The 23,427-nt window shown below is 40.6% G+C and overlaps 1 protein-coding gene across 4 annotated transcripts in view; it reads right to left on the bottom strand.

Moving 5' to 3' along the window:
• Positions 1–23,427, bottom strand: part of UTRN (utrophin) — a 356,635-nt gene that overhangs the window by 314,191 nt on the left and 19,017 nt on the right. For 3 of the 4 annotated variants that reach the window (XM_048296200.1, XM_048296204.1, XM_048296201.1), the window contains exon 1: positions 8,474–8,579. The exons of the other annotated variant lie outside the window; for it this stretch is intronic. In XM_048296200.1, coding sequence (XP_048152157.1) covers positions 8,474–8,567 — 94 coding nt within the window. In that variant the 5' untranslated portion in view covers positions 8,568–8,579. Of the gene's footprint in view, positions 1–8,473; positions 8,580–23,427 lie in introns of those variants that run through there. 4 annotated transcript variants of the gene reach the window in all.

Genomic DNA, 23,427 nt, shown 5'->3' with positions numbered 1-23,427 from the left:
GCCTGAGAAATGGAAGATATTTATCAAATAACTTCAAAGAGGTATTTAAGCATAATGACAGGAGGAAAGTTGAAGGTCACACAAAAAACTACCACAGCAGCAGTAAATCATAATTGTGCAAATTTAAACAACACACACCACAGCACTTACCTATACCAGGGAGATTTCCCCAAAAAAATATTTCTTTGACAACATAAGATACTGTTTTGGAACTTTGTTCGAACTTTCTTAACTGCACATTTAGTTTGTTTCTGGCAAAGATGAAGGCTCAATAATTCACTTATACTTGCATGAGAACACAACAGGAGAATGAATATGCAAAGAGAGACAAGAGAAAAGCTTCCTTGATTTATTAGACATGAGAGAGCATTTTTCCACTGAAAAGCAGTCAGTAATAAAACAAGTCAATCAGAGGTTATCTATTTGTTTCAAAAGTCTTCAAGAGCTAGTGCTAAGCCAGTAGAGCATTTCCCAAGACCTGTTGCTGTTTGAGGCATTTTACAGGAACTTCTACCAACCCTAGAATCAACTTTGCTCTGCTCCCCCTATGAAAAATAAGATGGCTACAGATTTATTCATAGTGTCACATCCAATTTTTAATTGAACAGGGAGCAATGGCCCTGGCAGAACTGCATGCTAAACTACTGAATTGATGAATATTTATTTTTCCTAGTTCCTTCAGCCACTGATAATTTGTATACACAAATATGTTTGGTTCTGTTTGGATTTGGTAGGGCTGTTTTTGGTGGGGTGTTATGTTCAATGGCTAGAGTAAATTTTTCTGGCTAGTCCAATAGTCTCCCATCTTACAGATAAAGAGCACATTCACACTGTCAAAACAGTAGCTAATTATTTACCTGATATGACTCTGCTGCATGTAACATTCAAGGATATTCAGCAGGACAAGACTATTAGAATATACATGTTCTGTCACTGAGATCTGACTCACCCTCTATCCCTCTGGAGGGTGACAGCTACTAACCATGCAGCTTTGTGCATGCTGCAGAGGGGACTGGAGACAGGGCAGTATGCAGGAATAAGGAACACCAAAAGGGGCTAGAAAACATCCACTACCCCTGCTGATGGTGTCTGTAACCCAGCCTGACTGCTCCTGCAGGCTCCTCCAGTTGATGCCATCAGAAGTGGGAGCAGTGTTCACACATAAGCAGCAGAACACCGCACTTAACTTAGCAGCTGACCAGGACCATTTCCAAGGTGCTGGAAATATTCAATGCAAGTCTGCATGTCTCAAACATGGAGTTCGTTTGTGTAGGTTTTTGAGTCATGCACAATAAAGAAAGGCACAAGGACACAGTGTCAGCCAAACCGTGCTCCCACAAGCATTAGCATATTTGCTAAACCAAACTTTGAATTATTTTCACACATATTTAAATTTGTTTCAGACCAAGAGTGCATTTTTACCATCTGAAAATTTTTGGACCGTAGGTTTTTAAGCTCATACTCTTGCTGAGAGTTGACTGCATGCATATGCTAAGAAAATACAGCTTTTCTCTCAAATAAAAAACATTCCAGGTGAAGATACACTTTAAATAAGCAGGCTTTTTCATTCCTTTGGGGGAAGGGTGGTAAGGATTTGGGAATTAAAGAGAGAAATTGAGTCTGGGAAGATAGGGATAGGTAGGTAGAAAGTGTTTTAGTTTTTCTTCCTTGTTTCACTCTATCTTACTCTAATTGTCAGTAAGTTAAAAAAAAAAATTCCCCTTGATCAAGTCTGTTTTGCCCACAGTTAAAACTGGCAAGTGATATCCCTATTTCATCCCATGAGCTTTTCAGTCTTATTTTTCTCCCCGTCTAGTTGAGAGGAGGGAGTAGTGGGGATGGGCATTTGGCAGCTATCAAAATCAACCCGCCACAAGGACCGAACAGCAAACTTGTTATGCAGAGTCAAAGACTACAATAATGCACACTCACAGCAATTTATACAGAAAAATCTTTCCCCTTAGCTCAGAGAAGAATGTCCAATAAGACAGCAAACCAGTTTACCTGGCCATAAAATAGTTCCAGCTCAGCTCCTGAGGGCAAACTCTTAAAGTTATTTTTATTACTGTAACAAAAACAATAGAAGACCCACAAAAAAACCAAACACCAAATACCTTAAAAAAAAAAAACCAAACAGAGAAGCAAGGCAAATGCTCTATATACAATAAAGCCTATTCTAGTATTGCTTACTGTAGTTCAAATCATTTGATCCTAATGATGAGTTAAATTTCTGATATTAGTCCCTTGTAAAATGAAATCTCTTGGAAGGTTAACATCTTGCATTATCAGCAATACCTAAGTTTCTCTTTCAGATGCAAACTTTAAAAAATCATTTGATTAAGATAAGCACTTTTTTACCCTTAGTGACAGGCAGAGAAATGACTTAAACCAAAAAGCACCTCCAACAGAAAGCTGGCACTGTGCCCTGACGTGGGAATATCTGACAGTTTGATTATCTTCAAGAGTATACCACATGACTGTGTTGGAGACAGAAATGAAACTGCATCAAAATCAGCTAAAAACACAAGACGTGTACTGTGATTGGTTTAATTCTGTCTAGGTATTCAGATTTACAACTCTTTCCACTAACAACTTTTGTATAATCAGTTCTGTTCACAGATCAAAAACTGAAACGACACAATACTTGTTTCCATTTAACTGTACAGCACATTTACTGCTTGCTTAATACAGCAAACTACACTACCACTACATCATCATTTGATACGTTCACCAACTACATTTTCTCTCACTTTTATTAATGAGAAATGAGCTTGAACATTGTGGGAGAATCTACCTGCATTCAAGGCTACTAAACAAACAGATGAGGCATGTTCCCTCAGGAAAGTTATCTGTGTAACCCACACTTGGAACTTTTTTTCAAGCTACTGCAGTTACTGGTTGTAGATTAGATAAGGAATGCTTGCGTGAGATTTTAGGGCAACAGATATGGAAACGATGATAAGACATCAGGTGACAGAGTTTTATGTCTTTGTTGCACAAGGCTAAGAATCCCAGTCTATTATCCTTCAATCTCAAATTGTCATCAGCAAGCTAAAGCTTATAACTTACTCACTGAAAGGAAAACTACAACAAGAATCAGTAGCAAATTGTCTGGTAAAAAATACAATGCAAAACCTACATTATACAAAAATCACAGAAAACAGAATGGATGCTATTCAGTAATACAGAATAGCTTTCAAATATTCAATTCCAAGTTCACATTTATTTGCAGCAACTAAACAGATCATATTCATTTGCTTTCTGCCTTAGAAGTGGAGAAATGGCAACTAACCTTTTAGAAAGGGGTGTGCTTGACAAATTTGGCAAAAGACTCTGCATAAGGACTGTAGGAGGGGGAAAAGTAGCTTTAGAGGGGATCTATTATTCTGCTTTCTATCTCTTTGCTGCCTTAGAAGCAGCAGTGGAAATGTTTTCCTTGTATATAAGGCAACTCTGGTCACACAAGCGAAGTAAATATTGATTTTATTATAGCTGAGCTGGGAGCAGAAGTTAATTTCAATGGTCTGCATAGAATGTTTTATGAATTGCTTTAAAAATATTTTGCATTACAAGGTATTAAACCAGCTAAGAACCTTTTAAAATAATCTGAAGCTTAAAATGATTGAGCTGGACAATTTTATCAGGGTAAAAAGTATAGCTGAGAGAAAGAAACAGTATTAAAGGCTGCACTTCAGCAGCTCATAAAGCCAAGCAGGATGCTTTCTTTCAATCCAGGGCAGACAGTCCCAAAGCCTTTATGCTGGGGGACAGCTCAGGGGCAACCTTGCAAAAGCCCTGGGCTAGAACCAGTCACTAGCACAAGAAGGAATGGGCAGGGATAGGACCTATGTGCTCTTGGTTGGTATAGTTGGTATATCATATCACAGGCCTTAATTTCAAGTTAATCAGACCCAGGACAGTTTATCTCAATAATGAGGAGATATGTCATGACCACAGTACAATATCCACACTGTAGTGAAATTCAGCAAGTCAGATACAATCATTCTGCTTCCATCTGCATAAGACATACGGAATGCTCTGTTACTGTCAAATATGAGCAAGGGCTGCCAGTGCACACTTGTGGGACAGCTTTGATTCAGGCAGACAGACACAAGGGGAAAGCTGATGACTGCCACCCTGCACCGCACGGAACTCTGGACAGCACATTTCCCGATCTCTGCAGAGAACCCTCGAACCATTTCCTGCTTTTCTGAACACTTCGACAGAAATTCATCTCCACACGTAACGAGTGTCAGAGTAAAGGCATCTCCTTGCCCTGCAGCACAAGCCCGGGTTTTACCCGCTGGAAGGATCAACCAGGGAATTACTGCAATTCGCTTTCTCAGCTGCTCGCTTAGCGAAGATTAGGGCGCGCTCCACCCAGACGCCACACAAATGAGGTCACATAGCTGACCACACTGCTGCCAATTCCTGCCCTATTCATCAGGGACGAGGGCAGGAAGCAGATGGAGCCCTCAAGTTAAGGGTCGCAACATTCCAGTGAGAACATAAAAGGGATCCAGCGGCAGATAATTCACCGGCCGGGGGAACGTGGTTTCTCCACATGGCAGAGCTGAGTCACGGGCACCGCTCTGTCCCATACAATGCAGAGGGTACAGGCTGCGTTCAGCAGCAAAACACTCCCCCCCTACAGCTTAAAAAAAGGGACTCTACTACACGACAATAGAAAATATTTTCCACTTTTTCCATACCTATGTGCATTTAAGAGTCTAATATACATAAGAAGAGTTTTTTTAAGTCCTTCAGATCTTGAAAATGGGTTCACTTGAGGACCCAAAAGGCAACAATATGACGTAATTACTACGTAAACCTGTTTCTATTTACAACAACGCTGTATTTCAGAACGCATACTTCATCACCTGCTGCCAAAAAGGAAATATACCATTTTCAAGTGTTTAAAAGCTAGAGTTGTTTGAAATCAAACAGATTTGAGGTCCAACACAGCTCTACTGAACAACTAACTAGACCAGAGTTTACAGTAATATGAACAATATCATAAATATTATTTAGACTATTGTAACAGCTTGTGTGTGGTCTCAAATAATTTCAAGCTGCTATCAGTGCATCTATCTTGTGGGAACACAAATTCCTTCCCACCTGGAAGAAAGCTTATCATTTATAGGCTAGTGCTTCTGAGATTTCCAGAGACAAATGGTAACAAGCTAAATGCAGAGTTTCAAAAGACATGTTTTCAAACTATCTGTTTGCATAATGCCTCAGTCATGTCATTGCCATTGCCTTCTAATGCTATTAAAAAATAACACTCGTTTCAATCACTGGTGTGATGCCTGAACAATTAATTCACGCAACAAAATATAAATTGATCTCTTGCTTCTGTTGACAACTGTATGAATAAAATAACAATATCTAGTTGCATAATGCTAAGATGCTGACATAGATTATTCAATAACTGCAGAGTGCTTTACTGGCTTCAGGAGCTGACATTTTACAGAAAATGTGCCACAAAGCAACCCCTTTCAGAAGGTTTCACAGGACCGGCATCTTTTTCTGCCTCCATAATATGGGTTAAGCAGCCTCCCCCTCCAATGACAGGGTGATATCCATCTGGGTAATGAGGCAATTGAGGTAAAAAAAATATTTTAGAAAATAATCACGTTAAGTAGTGCTACAACAGTAGAATATGTTTATTTAAACACAAAATAGCCCAATCATTTTCTTGGAACAGCTTCAGAAATTTTACTAGAAGAATATAAATTATCTCCCATGGCACGGAAGAGCAACAAAGAAAGCTCATTTTTTTGAATGGGTGAAGAAAGTACAAGATCCTTTCTTTTTTCCCCTCCCGGATAAAGAGTAAGTTTTGGTTCCAGTCAGGCACCACTAGCCTACCAGTGCCACCACCAACTTGAGAGTTTAAGAGATTATTAAGAGAGATTAGACTGTTATAAAGAAGGGCATCCCACCAGATGATCTAAATTGCTTAGTATGTTTTAGACCATAAATCAATCTCTGACAAAACTTAGTTGTGCTGCTTAGGCTTCAGAGAACACAAGTTAGTCTTACCCACTTTGGTTTCACCCAAACTAATTCATTTACAATCAGATACTTTATCAGGTATGAGCTTCAACCTCCCTTCCTCCAGTCCCTGCCAATTCTCACAGCAAGTAGACAACCAAAAAAAGCCAAAGCCACACCTCTGCTGACTGAAAAGTGTCCCTGTTATTTATATTCTAGATTTCTGTGAAACACAAAGGACATGAAGGAACAATTACATACGCACCCCTTCCAACTTCTCCACCCATTTTTTCCGACTATTTCTAGTACTGCATCATTAAAAATCCTGTCCTCTCAGAGAATGGCCTCTCCACCTTAGCACACTCCCCCTCCCCGCACCATTTATTTTACCTTCAGGTTTTTTCCTCATTTTCCCTTCTGTGACTCTTACCTTCTAGCTTTTTTCAGGTTTTTTTTCAATCCTGTGTGCATTTCCAACACACTAAGAAGCAACCAAAGCCACAAGTCCCTCACAGTCTCCAAAAACAGTTTTAAAAAAAGTGAGCAGATGACAGTGAATTTGAGACTCTGACTCTACTAGAAAGCAAATCTACAGTCCTACACTTTATGAAGAGTTAGGAAGAGTATAATTCAACAAGTTTCCTGAAAAAAATCCTGCCACTTGATTAAGAAAAATTACAATTGCAATATACCAGCCATGATCTATGTGCTTTTAAAAACAGAGGGCTCTCAACTCAGACTTAAACAGGCTTTAAGAAACCATCACTAAACACTCTTCTCAATCATACAAAGCACCTGAGCAAGCAGGTAGCTGCTACTCAACTAGGAGATTTACACCTTAGCCTAGCTGCCCAGAGCAGGCACAAGAGAAATCATCCATAGACACACAAACATCGCCAAATATTAAATGTGTGCACACACTGGCACTTACATGTTAAAAACACCTGAAGGATTGAGACAGAAAACCCCAGAGAGATTGACCCTCCTATTATACCATAGATGAACATTTCAGAGATTTCACAACTGCAGTGTTCATCAGTTAACGACATGGCTGGTTGTAACTCTGGTCCCAAGTTTATGCTCTTCTAAAAATATAACCAAAAAAAGAAGGAAGGGAAAAAAAAAAAATCCAATAAATAGTCCTAAAAAACCCACACCAATACACACAGAGCCAGAACAAACAACTTCCATGAACAGCAGCCCAGGTTAAAAACCAAGCAGATTGATTTTCTCCTACTGCTAACCTTCCAAGAGTGATCAGCTGCAGCTGTCTCACATTTGAGGGCTGAATACGTGCAGATTTTGAAGAACACTATAGATCTCTCCAACCTATAATTTACTGAGCTCTCCAGAGTCAGTCAAAAGCAACTCCACTCACATTACTGAGTTTTCTTGACGTTTTTGTCAGTTTCTTAAGAAAGCTTGGACTGAGCCACAAAGGAAAACTTTCTGCTCTCAGCTAAACTGGCATATATCCAAATCCACCTCATTGTTCTAGAAGCAAACATACATGAGATCAGAGTCCCAGCCCATCATTTTATTCTAAAGTTAGCCATTACACTGATACATCTTAAGAGGATTTTAGTTTCTCTTTCCAAAAACCCATATTCAGACTCCAGCTTTGTACCAAAAAACCCACATCAAAAATCAAGTGGACCAAATTCTTTATTGATCAACAGGTTCTGATTTCATGAAGCTCTGACACCACAAAATAAAGTTCCCATCTGTCAGTTACTGTATCCACATAGCATATTCACAGGTACTAGGAATGCTCAAATTGTCTTTTCCTTGTCAATCTGTGTTATTTGGCCCTAGTCACAAAACAGAAGAGACAATCCACGAAATTTCAATTAGAATAGGTATGAAGGATGGCAAAAGGAAAAGGAAAGAATAACATCCCAAATTTCTTTTCGAAAGCATCCCTCCACAAAACATTCTTTCCAAACTACTGGAAACATTGCTCTCTTGAGATACCACGAAAATGAGGATAAAAACCTGTGATGGGTCAAGGAGCTGCTATGAGTTTATACACTCAAAAGTACCAGAAGGCACAGTAAGCAGAACTGTAAAGAATCAAAAACAACTAAATGCTGAAATGACCGTAATTTAATGCATGGTTTAAGAAAATTGGGGACACTAAGACATTCAATCAGACAGAAGAACAATAAAATTTCTACCATGAACAAGTTACTGCTATAGGCGAAAGGGAACCCCACAACACAAGCATTACTAAGAAGATCTTGCGGCTGCAGGTGTGACGCAGCCAGAGCTCACACAACACTTGCAGTGGACCAGCGCCACAGAAAACAGCCTGCTCTGTTTCCTGCCATGCCTTCCACAATCTGCTCTGTTAGAGTAAACTAACTTTTGCAAAGTTAAGAAAAGCAGCTTTCATCAGGTGTAGAAGACAAAAACAGATCTACATGGCTGGATCCTTTCATCTACCACAGCCTTCAGAACACAGAGAAGCACTCACCCAGCGGAGGGTAACAGGGCTGCCGGTCGGTATGCTGAGGCACAGCAACCTTGTACTCTTTCCACTCAACTTTTTTGGCTGTTTGAATGCTCATGATCAAGCTCACTCTTTGAATAACAGGAAAGTGAAGATGCAGAGGAAGTACACGCTTGTACCCACGCAAGAACTGCATGCTGGGATTCAAGGGGGAGGGAAGCGCTGGTTTTCCTCAGAGGGTTTGACACATTCAGCCACACAGTGACTGACAAAACCAGTCAGGAAACAAACCTTTAAAAAGGCTGCATGTTAGCAAGTAACATACTTCAAGCTAATTGAGATTTCTTTTCTCTTTAAAATCAGATTAATATGCTGCTTTGCTACTCCTTATGAAAATAAGGGGAAACTCCAGCTTTCAGAGAACTGGCAAGTTAAATTCTACAAACTGAAAATAGGAAAGCTGATGGCAATTTTCCTTTTCTGTTCAAATCAAGCTCTATGGTCAAAAACCATACTCATTTTAAAAATCCTGAATATTTTTAGCATTCATTCTGTAAAAAGTTTGCAGTATCACTATAACACTTTTTTCACACATTCAACAGAACATAAAACCAGCACAACTTTTCAAGGTAAGCATCCACATCTTTTAATGGCCTTTCAAAAGGGCACAAGAAATTTTAAACACAAGATTACAGCATAAAAAGGAAGTTGTACAAATAAACCTCCAAGTCAAAATAACAAACTCTGATTAGGCATGCCCTTTCCACTGTGCAGTAATTCCAAATAAGACAGAGCAAGGAACAGTAAAGCAGAAGGTTGATAATGCAAGATTATGATAGGATCAGAGTTATTTTACAAGTGAGCCTTTAAACTATGCTTACCACCAGAACAGAAAGCAAATCCAATCCCTCTGTCTTCAAAAGCCTGCTACCAACTTAATAATCAAATTAAGAGGACTCCAAATTTTGTAGTTATGAAAGACACTCCATATTCCACACTTTTGGATACTGAGCTGTACAGAATCCCAATAGTCACAACAAAGTAATGCAAGAAGAGATTAAGTATAACACATGACCAGAGAGGAGAATTCTAAACCACAGAATTGGTTTCAAAAGTGGAAAGGGGCTGTTTGATTTGTCTGCCTGTTTCACTGCACTATGCTATAAGACAACTGTCCTAGATACAGCTCTCCTCTCTTCACTGATACCCACTTGGGACAGTTTACTGTCTCACACCCCAGACACTGTTCAGGGGAGGGAAAGAGGGAGAAATCAAGATCAGATTTTTCTTTTAATTTTTGTGGGCCAGAAGTTGGTCTTACTTAATTTTGTGGGTTGGAGGTTTTTTCCCCAAATTGAAGAATTCCGCGAAGTTAAAGGCTGAAGGAGTTTTGTTTCCATGAATAAAGACAACCATACATTCAGGGGGCTAAATCAGACATTTGTATCCAAACATTTCTGTGAACCATGCAAGCAAGAGCGAAGTGGAAAGGCAATAAGAGTTTTAAAGCTAGGATTTCTATTTTAGAAACAAACAAGGATGTATTTTGTAAATACAAGTACAAACATTACTGTGCCAAGCACTTCACGAGCACAAAGCGAAAGGACACTGCCAACTCCACCAAGCAAACAATGAGAATTAGCAGACAGACCTGCACATTTGCCAAAAATCTTACCAACAGCACCACATCTTCCTTTTTTCAAGCCTTGATAAGACTGGTCTGAATTCCCTACAAATGTTCTCCTGTGTATCCAATACCTCACTTCACCTTAGTCCCTGCCACTCCAAGGTAAGGCCCACCCACACTTGGCAAGACTGAAGAATAAGCACAAGTTTCAGGAATAAGCTAGTTTGTGACAACATTTCTGGGTCTACCACTTCTCAAATGAGAAAGTGTTTGCAGGTGGTGAGAGCAGTTAGAGAAACACCAGTCTGACTATCAGTCCCTTGAACTTCATTCAATGTGAAGCTATTAGAGAAGCTGAGTAAAATCATTCATGCACCAGAGCTTCCAGAGAAGCTCAGCTCTCAAGCTCTGCCTGCCATCAGCAGCTGTCCCACGTACATCAGAGAAACCACTTTTATCTAACAGCAGGTTTTACATCAAAAATCCAACATTTCAATAAGAATATACACTGAGAATATTTTTTAACTTGGGAGGGGTTGTTGCACTATATTTAAATTAAAAAATAAACAACTCTTGCCTAAATGGAGATAGAATTACTAGCATGAAATAGTTGCATATCAGAACCCATCTGAAAGAAGTTAACTTTAGGATGGCAGGAATATTTTTAAGCTAAATTTTACAAGTGAAACCATGGCCTCTGTGAATATCTGAAGTATTGGGTGTGAAATCCATACATTAACTGCAAGAGCAGATAAGCAGAAGTGAAATGGAAATTTCTGGTCACAATAATCTTTGAAAAAGGCAAAGGAAGACTTCTTTAAAATTTTTTAAAGCAAACTCCAGAGCTCAAAATACTAGTATACTCTCTACCCATAAACCACTTCATTCATTAAGAGGAAGACGGTCTTATTTCTACTACTACTGAATTCAACAGGCCATTTATTTAGCAGCTCTCTGACTGGAGTACGTGCTCTCATCTATTCTCTCTGGTGTTGACAGCAGTAATCAAATTTTGTACATGCCACTGGCCCTATTATAGTTCCACAGCAGCTGGCTGGCTGCCTAGGCTTCTTATCATGTATGATAAAGACCAGCCGAACAGACCAGCTGAAACTACTGTGGGAAGACAGGAGAGTGAAGCCTAACTAGAAGCCTAGTAAGTAGAAATCATGTCTTTTTATGCTTGCCTATGTATTACAAAGCATGAAGAACAAGGCTACACTCAACACATGACAAGCTTGCTTTAACAGTTTTCAGAAGGACTGGAGCTTAGATGACAATTCAGCCCTTGTTGAAGAGCAGGTCTGAATACCACACTTCATATGTGAAACACTACCCACCTATACAGCAGGGAATGGGAAAGCAAAAAAGCATATAGAGGTGCAGGGAAAAGGGGAAAAAAAAGGGGAAGAACCCCAGATAACTGTACCCATTCATTTGAAGGTGAGCTCATAAAAACTTAAGATGACTTCTCCATCACAGCCCCAGCATATACACAGTCAGCACTGGGTTCAGAGTAAAATTAAAGTTCACAGAAGCAAACAACAATGGGAACAGAGGGCAACATCCTTTAATTATAAAACTCCCCTGTATGCAAGACAATCTATAATGAGATTAGTTTCCATTTCTTCTTTGCCTTCTGGGAGCCTTCCAAGAGCCTTGAATGCCTTGACTCTGAGAAGAGGAAACTGGCTTCTTTTTCACAGCCTGCCTCCTTCCAGCTGCATTCCAAGTAGGCCTTGGGTAGCCCTGCTCTGAACTTCCACTCTTCCATACAAGTCCATAGAGAAAGCCTTGGGTTTATGGCAGAAGAAAAAACAAATCTAAGGGACTTCTTATGGGAGCAGAACAAGGAGGTACAGAGTTCTTCCTTCACCAAGGTGAGAGCCAAGCAAGCCAAGTGTTCTCCTTCCTACAAGGGAAGCTCAGTCTTTCTCAAGGGTCCTGTGCTACCTGTCTAGTCCTATCCTTTATAATACTGCTAGAATAAGCATCTAGTTAAGAGCTTCTCGCGCTGTGGGACATTAACATCCCGTAATTTTGTTCAGGATGTTTTATTTCACCACAACAACCTGACAACTTTTTTTGCTGGCCTGCCAAACATGATTTGAATTAGCAGGCCACACAATTCTTGTTTGAGCAGGCAAACGAGAGCTTCTAGGCAATGCTAAGGAGAAGGATGGTGAAACGGCAACAGTAACTTGAACAGAAAGTCATGTTTCAAATGCCTGTTGCATTTTGATGGCAACTGGTTATTAGTTTAACCCCTACTTCCAGGAAACCCACAGCACCAGCAACTTCAAACGGAGAACAGTGAGTTCTTAGCATTTCTATTGAAACCTCCTTTCACACAGCCAGGTTCATGTCAGCATAAAGCTTTCTACTGGAAAGAAAATTAGCAATACAGTAAATGCCCTCACTACCGTGGAAGAGGAACAGCATGTGTGGCAGCTAGTGGAGCACTGCAGTACAGATAACACACAGATATTCTCATTGCTTTCACAGGCAGCTCCAACACAAACCCTTCCACACACAGCGCTTCAGGGACTTGACACATGGGTCTTGTAAAACAGCATGTCTGTGGCTGCCACAAATAACTGACTCATCCTGCAAAAGAAATAATAGTAGCAGCTGTAGATAAATTGTGATGCCTTTCAAGAATCACCGTAATTTTAGTCTTTTTTGACATTCCTCTTACAGCTTCCCTTTTCCTTTTGTACAAGGGAATATTTTGAATGTAAATACCAAGAAACGTAAATACCTGGGGACCACGTGAGTCTTCCAAAAGCGTTGCTTACATTATAATCACACCTGTGAAACCCAACCACAACCAAACAGTACCTGCTTTTCACAAAACATCCTGGGCCACCTGTTTACAGCAACTCAGAGGAGCGACAGGAGGTTCACAGGACAAGTAGCAGCCTTCTGCATCTTGCTTCTCATTTAAAATGCTGAGCACACCTTCCAAAACAAGGTTCCTGCCCATTCATATGCACCTTTATAAAACAAATCCCAATGAATCCATGACAGATGCACTGCTCAACACTCGTGTGCTCATATTCTGGGGTGTAATGTGTATTTCAGCAGAAGCCCAGGCACTGGGCCCTGAGTGACAGCATGCAAGCCCAAGCACAGGAGAGGGGCCATCACTTGAGCTGCCCCAGCTCCTCCAACCAGCAATGCTGGTGGTTCAGTTTTCAAATTCACTTTCCCTGCTGCAGTAGGACAGACTGGGTTCAAGCCAGTGGCCAAGCACCTCTAAGAGCTGCTGGTAAGCAATTCCACCCAGGACAGGTAACTGCCTTTAGCATACCCCACAGTACCAGGAACTGCTGCAGAAAAACGCACTGCTTCCAAAAAACATCTCATTCCTCTGTCCTTCACATGCCAGGACACAATCCAAAGCTTTGAAAGCAATGGTTTAGGCAACATATGAATAATTTACTTGTACACTTTCCTGTCACTCATTTTGTAAATGAGTGTTTGTACCTCCAACAACAAACATCTCAAAGCTTCCTTGTAAATACCACTGGGTGTTTGTCTTCCAAAGAATTTTCTGATACATTCTTTTCAAATCCTCCCGGCTTTCCCCATCCAGACTTCACAGGGCTGTGCATTGGTGTCTGCCTCAAGCTGGGCAGAGGGAAAGGAAAACATATCAGGAAGCCTGGAGAGCGGCTCTGGAGCAAGCACATGTCCCTCCACTTGCCCAAGTCTTCAGGCCTTCACTCTAGCTGCTAGGGCTGCAACCACAACCTTCATCCCAAAAGCTAAACCTCTCATCTCCTACCATGGTGAGGAGAAGGAGGGGACATAATCACAGGCCCATTTCAAGAGTTGCACATCCTGACCAATGACCACATTCATGGTCAGCAGGGTGCCACCAACACTGAAGCTCCAAAAATCTGGAAGTTTGGTTTTCCTTTTTTTAATGCCCTATAACAACACATGGGTGATCAGACAGCACCCTCTAAGACATTAACTCTTCGGCCATACCATTTAGAACATGCTGTTTATTTGCATACTGACACTGAGTGTCTCACATATACGCATTACCAGTCTTGTTAAAATTAGCGTTCAATTTCTTCTACCCAGACAGTCTACTTCCCTTCCTGCTTGCAACAACGTATTCTATTCATGCTTTTCCACAACAGAAAAACAGAGGACAAAGAGGGACAGCATTGTGCAGAGCTGCCCTGCCTTCTGCAGGAACTAATAATGAAATTCTTTGGACTTCCCAGTCTCTATGCGAGGGATGGAAAGTTTTGCTCACCTGGAAAAGAGGGATCTGCAGAAAGCCTGTATTAGGAGCCCCAAGTTTCCCTATTCCTTTCTTGAGTAGCAAGCATACTGTAGAGAGCTCCCTAAGTTAAACAGGCTGTTTTTCCTCAGTTCAGAGAGCTAAAAATCAGTAAGAAACTATTAGAGACATCCTAAAATCAAGAAAAATAAAACTAAGCCTGTTCCGTACAGACCTGGGTCAGGTCCAACACGAACATACCTCCAGTTAAACTCCCCACTTTTTAGAGGACAAACCTGTCTCCTGCCAAGGACCCAAGGCAAACACCCCTCTTTCTGAAACAACATTGCTGTATCAGAGTCAAAACAGAAAAAAAATCAACCCAAAGCACATCTACTCAGCTCAGTGCAGGAAGGCTACACTGGGTGTTCAGGACTCAGCACAGTGACACAGCACCCAGCTCGGGTGCAGGCACCCAGCCCAGAGTCCTGGAGCAGGCAGCTTGATGAGGGCAGGCATCACAGCATTCCTTCTGCACGATGCCAGAGCAACAACACAAAATTTTCAAAACTACAGAAATCCACCTTAGAATTAGCTACACGTGGTACCCATCTCAAAAACTCCATCTGTGTGTCTCAAAGTACTGTGGCACAATGACCAATTCTGCTACTGCATAAGCCTTTACTTTCATGAAAGACCCCTTTACCAAGAGGAAGAAAAAAACCCACACAAAACATACTCCTGTTCAATCCTCTTTAAACCCTCCAGTTAACTTAATATAGGCTTAATATATCTCTTGTTAATTAGTCCCAATAGTTCAATTTACACTCACTGCTAAAAGCTTACACAGCATTCACAGCCTTTAGCCACTGACCTCCTTTTAACAGCTACAAATTGAAAATCATTGTGTGGTTAAGGTTATCAAGACTTCAACAAGGACAGAGTATATTTCAACAGATAAACCAACATTCAGATGTTTTGGTAGGTGTAACATTCTACAAAGGCTGTATTAAAAAAAAAAATTGCATCAGTTGTCAGGTACTAGAAGTGCATCATTAAAACTGTTGTTATAATTAATGGCCTTCTTTCTCTCCTTCCTCACCAATTAGCACAGAAGAAAAAGAATGAGGTAAAACCATGTGCTTTGTTAAATATTGAAACTACTGGAACCTGCAAAATAACTGATTACTAAACTACTCTGAGGCTGAGGTCAGTTTACAGAGGAACCATCACGCAGCAGCTATGGCAACACAGAACCACCACACTGCACTGCCAACTAGCAAAGGGAAACATAAGAACAAAGAGCGGAGCAACAAACAGCATCAACCTGCTTTCCTAGGGCTGCAGAAGTGACAATTAAAGCTCTCAGAGGGAGGGCTCTTCAGTTTAGCACAGCATTTCTGTGTAGCAAGGGACTTGGGAATGAGTGTGTAAGAGAGACAAAGCACATGGCACAACTGAATCATTACCTAAAGGAAGATTAGACCCACACAACTAAACATCAAAAAGCCTTAAGTCTCTCTAACAGTAATGGGAGCCACACTCATAAGCAGAGATCCAACAGCAGTGAAAATGATAGTGCATTTTATTTGGGACAGAATGTGCACCTATCTATCTCAAGCCACCTGCCCAGGTTCCCAAGCAGAGACTGGGGAGCAGCCCAACTCACACATCAGCTAAAGAGGCTAAGTAATAGCTGGGTTAGCAGGCACCTCACTCAGCTCCACACTGGCTAAGGAAAGCTCACACAAGCCACGATCAGCAGAGATGTGCTAAAAAGAGGACTAGGCAGTGCTAAGCAGCTCAGGGGCAGTAACTGATTCAATTTTGCAAGCCAGCAAAAGATTGCATGTTTACACTCTCACTTGTTTTCAAGAAATTTTCAGCAAGCTTTCTGTGTGTATACTTTGCAGGCTTCTGCCAGGTCAAATGGAAAACACTGGGCTCAGTTATTTAAGCTCAAGTGTGCAGAGGAGTAATTACCAAAGCTCCACTGGACAGAAGGATTGCATTCTTTTATTCTTCAAATGCCACCACCCACTAAGATATGATAATAAAACTCTCAGAAACCTTGTAAGCAAATCCAGCAAACACTGTGCAGAAGTTAGCCCACAATCACATGGTACGCATCTCAAAAACTCCATCTGCGTGTCTCAAAGTACTGTGGCACAATGACCAATTCTGCTACTTGCTGCCACCACCATCATTCTTTTTGTCCATAACCAAGTGCTAGTTGGATTTAAAGCCTAAATCATGTGAAGGTTGAGATTGAGGCCACAGATACAGTATATTATAGAAAGTCTTTCTGTGCAAAACTGACTGGAAAATCATACACATTCCTAAGCCATACAAATGAAGTCCCAAAACACAACTGCTCCTTCACAATTACTGTGATGCAACAGATGCAGCACAGCATTCCCACATAAATATTTAATGTCAACAATATACATGTTTACTGGCCAATTTTAAAACAATTTAAGGGTTAAAAACAGATGCACACACTATAGTAATAACATTATTGGTCACCTTACAGAAGCATCACTTGAAATGTGAGCAGGCACAGTCTCATCCAGGGTCTGAACAGCAGCTTTTTACCTATTCATTTCACACCCCCATTTTGTACTACTGGTTATGAAGCCATCTGATATTTCCTGCAACAACCTTACAACAGGCTCAATAAAATTTCACACTACTTTTACAAAAATATTTTAAGGCTGAAGCCTTTAATAATTTGCTTTTTTCCCCCCTTTAAATTTAAGTGTTTAAATAACAATCACTGTTTTCATATATTTCAAAAATATGTATATCATGGCTACATTCGCAATGAGTATATGAATATGTAATATAAATATCTTTGAACAAAAGTTTTTACACCAAAGTGGATAGATTGAGATTCTGAGACACCACACACTATCCTGCGTGTTCAAGACCTTCACTCCATTTAGCAGATGAGCTTTTATAACTCCCCAGTCTCCCTAGCACAGGAAGCAAAGTGCTCCAAATAGCACACGTTTATCAGTTTGTTCCTTACTTTGTCTTGTCTTTCCTCCTACCCCACTTGTTTTTGTTGCTGCTACCAAACACTGAGTGGGTTTTATCATAGGGTTATTTACTTGCTAGCTTAACTTCTCCTGCTTGAGCAGCAACAAGTTGCGACTGAAAAGCAAGCCTTGTTTCTTTCGGCAGGCCTGCCAACACATCCAGGCAAAAGCCACTTCAACTTCACAAAGTTAATATTGAAGTAAGTTGTATTAAATTTGTTCACAGGTGTACTTAAAAAAATAATTCTTTATAGGTTGGTAAAACTCCAATATAAATAAAGGAGGAGATGGACAACCAAACACAAACAAGCTGTATGGCAATTGTAATTCACTCAAATATGAGTGTGTGACTGTCTTTGTTACTCTGCCTTCAACTTGCCCTAGAGTTGAGCACTTCTCTATGATACCTATACTCAATCGAACATTATACTGCCTTCATTACCAATCATTTAATATCTAACTTTTGTATTCTCACAGTTAACACTGTCATATAAACTCTTCTATTTATGTGCAGTTTCCTCACTTTGACTGGACTGGTTTAAGACAGCTGCATGAATAAAGCATTATAAACCTCCACTGCTTGGTTTTGGTTGGGTTTTGTTTTGGATTTTTTTTACTTTGTAGCATAACCACAGCATTCATACCGTCTGTTTTCTTTAATCTGCCTGTAGGTGATCTTGTTTGTTTAATTTTAAATCACAGCATTCTGACACATTCTACTCTCTATCACAGTTTGCCAAAAAAACCACTTTTGAATCACAAAAGTATTTCAGGTCAGCAACAGAAAAAATATATAACCCTATTACATACTATCTTCATCAATATGATTTGAAAGAAGGTATTCACACAATAAAGATCTTTACAGCTTACACTGAGATAAGCGAGGCAGTTTAGGATATAGGTGGCAAGTTTCAGAAACAGAACTTCATACCAATGCAATTAAGATGCTTGCAACGCTATTTAAAAACAACCTACTACAACCTACCTTTGCAGAAACCTGTGCTATTAAGACTGTGCATGTGAGACTCTGGGTCACTGAAAAGTAGCTCTAGTGTATATGCAGCTAAATGACCACAAAAAGGCAAGAAGCTGCATTACCCAGGGGTTTTCAGAAATCTACCTTTACACACAGGATAACTTCCCCCAGCCCTGCAGTTTTCCACCAGCTATCTGACTTGCCTCCAAATACTCATTTATGCTTCCTGTAAATGATAAAAACTCCACTACTGTTTAGAAAAAACACTCTCAAAGCAAATCACAGGACAGTTCATTCAGTCTTCTCACTCACACATAATCACCAGGTGCAGTCACACTAACAATTTTGTACCTACCATCCCACCATAAGTCTTAATAACTTCATCTTCCTTACCTTGTTCTACCCCTGATCTACACAGCTTTTCATCAGGGAAGGGGGGGGGGGGGGGGGGGGGGGAAGGGAGAAGCATTTTCACAAGAAATCTGGCTTGCATCAGATGTGTCTATGATGGCATTTTAGCTACCAGCTGGACCATGACTCATGGATCCCCAGTACCAGGCTTCTGACAAAGCCCAGCTTCCATCTGACAAACAAGACTGGAGAAGCTCCCAGGGCCTACCCCAGCCCTTGTTGCCTCCCCCAAGAATTAGCAGGAATTGCTTCAACACATTTCAACCTCTATATTTCAGTAATTTGTAGAGAAGTAGGACAGTACAAGGATACCCATCCAACAGTAGACAGCAAGAACTTTATGACTACCACAGGAACAGCTGGAGCAACTCTCAGTTCCCATCATAACAATTCATTCCATTCCCTACACACTGTACAGTCCATTCTGGCCAAAAGCACAAAGAGGACTCCAGTGATGTAGCTGGTTTGCCATTTATTTCACTGCTTCAGAAAACCAGTCTCACCAACAGCCTACTCCTCAACTAAAACCAGGAAGTCTGCTGGGAAGCCATGCCGTGGCAGCAGTGGTGACAGGAGGGAATTCCTCATGTCTCATTTATTAGCCACTGCATCTGGCCACAACCAATTCCACACCCCACCTGTCCCTCAAAACCCAAGAACAGATTACAAAGTAAGCAGATCAAAGTTCTTTTGGTAGGTTCCCCCCCTGCCCCAAACCCTCTCTTCTATAGCAAAACAGAAGAGCCAAGAGATTTGTTATGATCTGGGAGCTGCAAGGCATGTTTGGGTTCTGCAGTTGCTGGGGAGCAGGAAGGGTCAAACAGCAGCAGCAATCCCAAAACAGTGCACAGCTTGGGAAGTAGAAATAGAGAGGGTGAGCAATTCCAATCCAGCCCACTGCTTACAGAAATTATACAGGGCTCCTGAAGACATCAGAAATTTCACAGCTTCAGCCAGACTTTTCTCTGAAGATAAAATGGTCAAATTTTATAATTAAGTTTCACAGCTAATACCCCTATGAAATGCAAATTTCCTTCATTATCTGTAAAAAAATTTAACATATATTACATTCCACTCCCAAGAGTGCTGTATCAGCATAGAAAAAGGAAAAAGCCACCACACATCAGGATAATGTTAGAAAGGCTTAGTAAACATTGCAAGTACAAAACAGCACTCTCATCTACAACAACTTCACAGAAATGCACAAGTGGTTCAGCACTGCCAACCTGAACACAAGTTCTCCAAAATTATTTTGGAATAAGCCACATGCCTTTTAACATAATCCAGGTTCAAAAATAGGCACTGCCAAGATCCACTTACTCAAATAGTCTTTTAGAGGCACCACTGTAGCACCCAAGTATGTTCCAGTTCAGTGCTGCAGAGAGCTCAGCCCTCTATAGTCAGTCCCTCCTCCTTTTCTGGCACTGTAACAGTGCAAAAAGTAGCAAATGATAACCAGTGTGGGAAGGATAGATCACCACACATATCATAGAATCTGCTAAGGTAGAAGAGACATCAGGACCATTGAGTCCAACTCCTGGCCCTGCCCAGGACACCCCAAGAATCAAACCATACAATATATACCCCTTGTGTCTGGATACAAAATCCACTATGAAAGTGGAAGCTATGCAGACTAGAACAATGCATCTCATGTTTGCATTAACAAGTTATTGCCAGATCTTTGACTGTGATTTATGAACAATGCATACAGGAAATGGAATAAAAAAATCATCAAGCAACTATCTCTTGTCTAAAAAGCTGGGCACATTGTGGTGAAATCCCAACACAGTATAAAACCACAAGGAAACTATATACATGACACTTAAAGGCCGAGTTAAGTTTTTACTTCCACAAAGCCAAGGTCACAGGAACAAGCCCAGTGCAGTCACCAGCACAGAACTGCAGAAGCCTCCCCCAGCTGGGTGGGGACCTCTTGCTGAGAGTGAAACTGAAACTTTCCAGCAAGTTCCTGAAACCATCACTATCCCTCTTCATTCAGTGGAGCTATTAAAGCACAACTTTCACAGTTCCATACACAAGTAAGTACACGACAAAGAAGGAAACAAGCATATAGAAAGAATGAAAAAAATATAGCTACAAACTTCCAAATTCAGACATTGACCAGCAGGAGAGCCTTAGCATATCTTGGACCAAGCAGAAAAAAACCCCCACAACTACCAGCTTTTCTCCAGCAGAGTTGTAAGGAAGCAGTGAATCTACCTGCGTTTTCAGTCCAAATGCCAATATCCAGACACTACATATATAGGAGAAACTGATGGATGTCAGAAAATGAGGATACCCATGAGAACCCCTGGGAGTCAACTTTACCAAACATGCAGAGTAGCTGAGCTCAACGTCCATGAACAGTCTTGAGAAGTGTTTGACATAGCTCTGATACCTCAAATGAGAAGCAGACTAGGAAAAGGGGGTGGGTTGGGGATGGAAGGGAAACAAAAAAGAAGTAGAAACAAATTTTATCACACATATACTGAATTCCCTCAGTTGTTTGCCTCAGTTGTTTGCACTTTTTCTGTATCTGCTACATGAAGTCTCTGATCTCATGAAGCAGTAAGCATGTCCTCTGTCTGCCACTTCTGTTCTGAATGTCTCTGACCCTTAAAAACCTTTTATGGGTTGAGTCAGATGATTTACCTTTAGCTCAGTTATGGCATTGTTTTTTTTAAAAAATGTGAATATGCAAGAAAACATTGTCCACATGGCATTTGCTCATTCTGGAGAAAATTATTCCAGTCACAACCTAGAGAACTACCATTCAAAAAAAATCCAAAGACTTAAGCACTACAAACACCAATTCTTACAAAAAATTTCAGATAGTTTTAAAAAAATTACAAGTCACCATGTTTCTAGTAATTGTAATCACTCAAGGTTTTCAACAGTTATCTTCTATATCCCCAATGCCCAGGAGCTCCCCACACAGTCTGGATGTGACAAAGAAATAAACCCATCCCTTAAGCCCAGTCACATCAGTGATGTACTCCCACATGTGCCAGCACACACACACTTGTTGCTGGCTGCCTCCAAGCCACCCTTGTTAGCTGGAGACAACTCAGGGGTGTTCAGCATGGGTTGCAAGAATTCCCACCCCAGCATGTGATAGGAGTAGTACAGACATATGCTTTAGTACGAACTGAGGATTTACCATATTCCCAAGCAACTAACTGGAAACACCTCATTAAAGACAGACTTCTAACAATCTCAGATCCACACACTTCTGTATAATTACTCTCAACTTGAAAGGGCTGCATTTCTCAGGAACATCACCATTTCTAAATGCAAGTCCTAGAAGGGGAAAGTAGGTAGAGGTCTATGCATACCTATGTGTGCACAGGCATATATATATCTGCATATATATCTATATATACCTCCTTCTCTCATCTTTAAGTGTACACAACAAAGATGACAAAAACCCATCCCCATTGCATCTTGTTCCATCACTTCAAAACCACTGCCTTACCTTGTGGCTGTGCTTTTCTACATCAGGAAGAAACATCCATGCCAGAAAGTGCATAATTACATTTCTATTTACTTTACCATTCACTTTTATGAGAGGGAGGGGTAGGAACATGAGCAGTTGAAAAGATGTCCTTCCCTGAGGGCTGAAACTCATGAAACGCATTTTTTTGAGAAACAGTGGGGTTTCTTCCCCTTGGAACTCTATCATCTCCATTCCCTGACCCTTACAATAACTTCAGTGGGTACATCTCATCACCGTGCTAAGCCCCAAATAATGTATTTAATATTCATTATTTTGTTTGAGCCATTTCTGCCACTCAGGAGAAATCTTGTAGCCTTTCTCTCAACATTAGTCACAAGTGACACCTACCTATCCAGTGACTAGTTGTAACAAAAAAACAAGGTATAGGAACATACTAATCTTTGAAAGCTCTACCTTCTTTCAGTTTTGAAGGCATTAGTCCACATCTGCAGTAAGAAAACAGAGAGGAAAAGGAAGTCAGGGTAAGTTTTTTGTTTGTTTACTCTTACAATTTGTTTGTTTTCTCAAAGAAGACTAGGCTATAGTGCTAAAGATCAAGGCTGACCTTCCTGGATATTTCTGCTATTTACCCTGAAAAAAAGCACAGCTCTGAGTTATGGATACCCCGAATGTTACATTCGCCTGTCAAGCCCAAGGTCTGTGACGATCAATAGTGCTAGAGAGTAACAAAGATGAGGCCAATTTTACAGTTTTTCCTTCTGATTATGAGCAAAGGAAAAAAAACCCCACTGTTCTGCAGTATAAACAGGTTTCATCTGCAGATACCTTAATAATTGATAGCTACTGTTGTAACATGGTGACCCAAAACTATAGTATAAAGAGGTCTTTACCACTTCAAATGTCATCTGGATATCCATCCTTAGGAACACCCTGCCTTAACAGGATAAAAGATCTGTTTGATAAGGTAGCTCTGATGGCAGGCTGAATACAGGTTGAAAAGCAAGAAAAATGTTAAGCCTTTGAAATATACAGTCATTCACTGAACAAACCCAAAACACATCACTAAACCTGGTAACAGCGAAGACGAACTATTTACATGCAGTTGGCACTATGGACAGATTGCGCCCAAGTGAAACAAAGATTTTTAAAGTGCTCCACTGGTCCAAGGAACACCACCAAAGGGGAACCAAGTTCAAGAAAACTAAGCACATGGGAAGTTAGAGCTG

This window comes from Corvus hawaiiensis, chromosome 3, assembly GCF_020740725.1.
Source record: "Corvus hawaiiensis isolate bCorHaw1 chromosome 3, bCorHaw1.pri.cur, whole genome shotgun sequence".
Lineage (NCBI taxonomy): Eukaryota > Metazoa > Chordata > Aves > Passeriformes > Corvidae > Corvus > Corvus hawaiiensis.
Note: the sequence above shows the minus strand (reverse complement) of the source record. Positions and strands in the feature narration are given on the sequence as shown.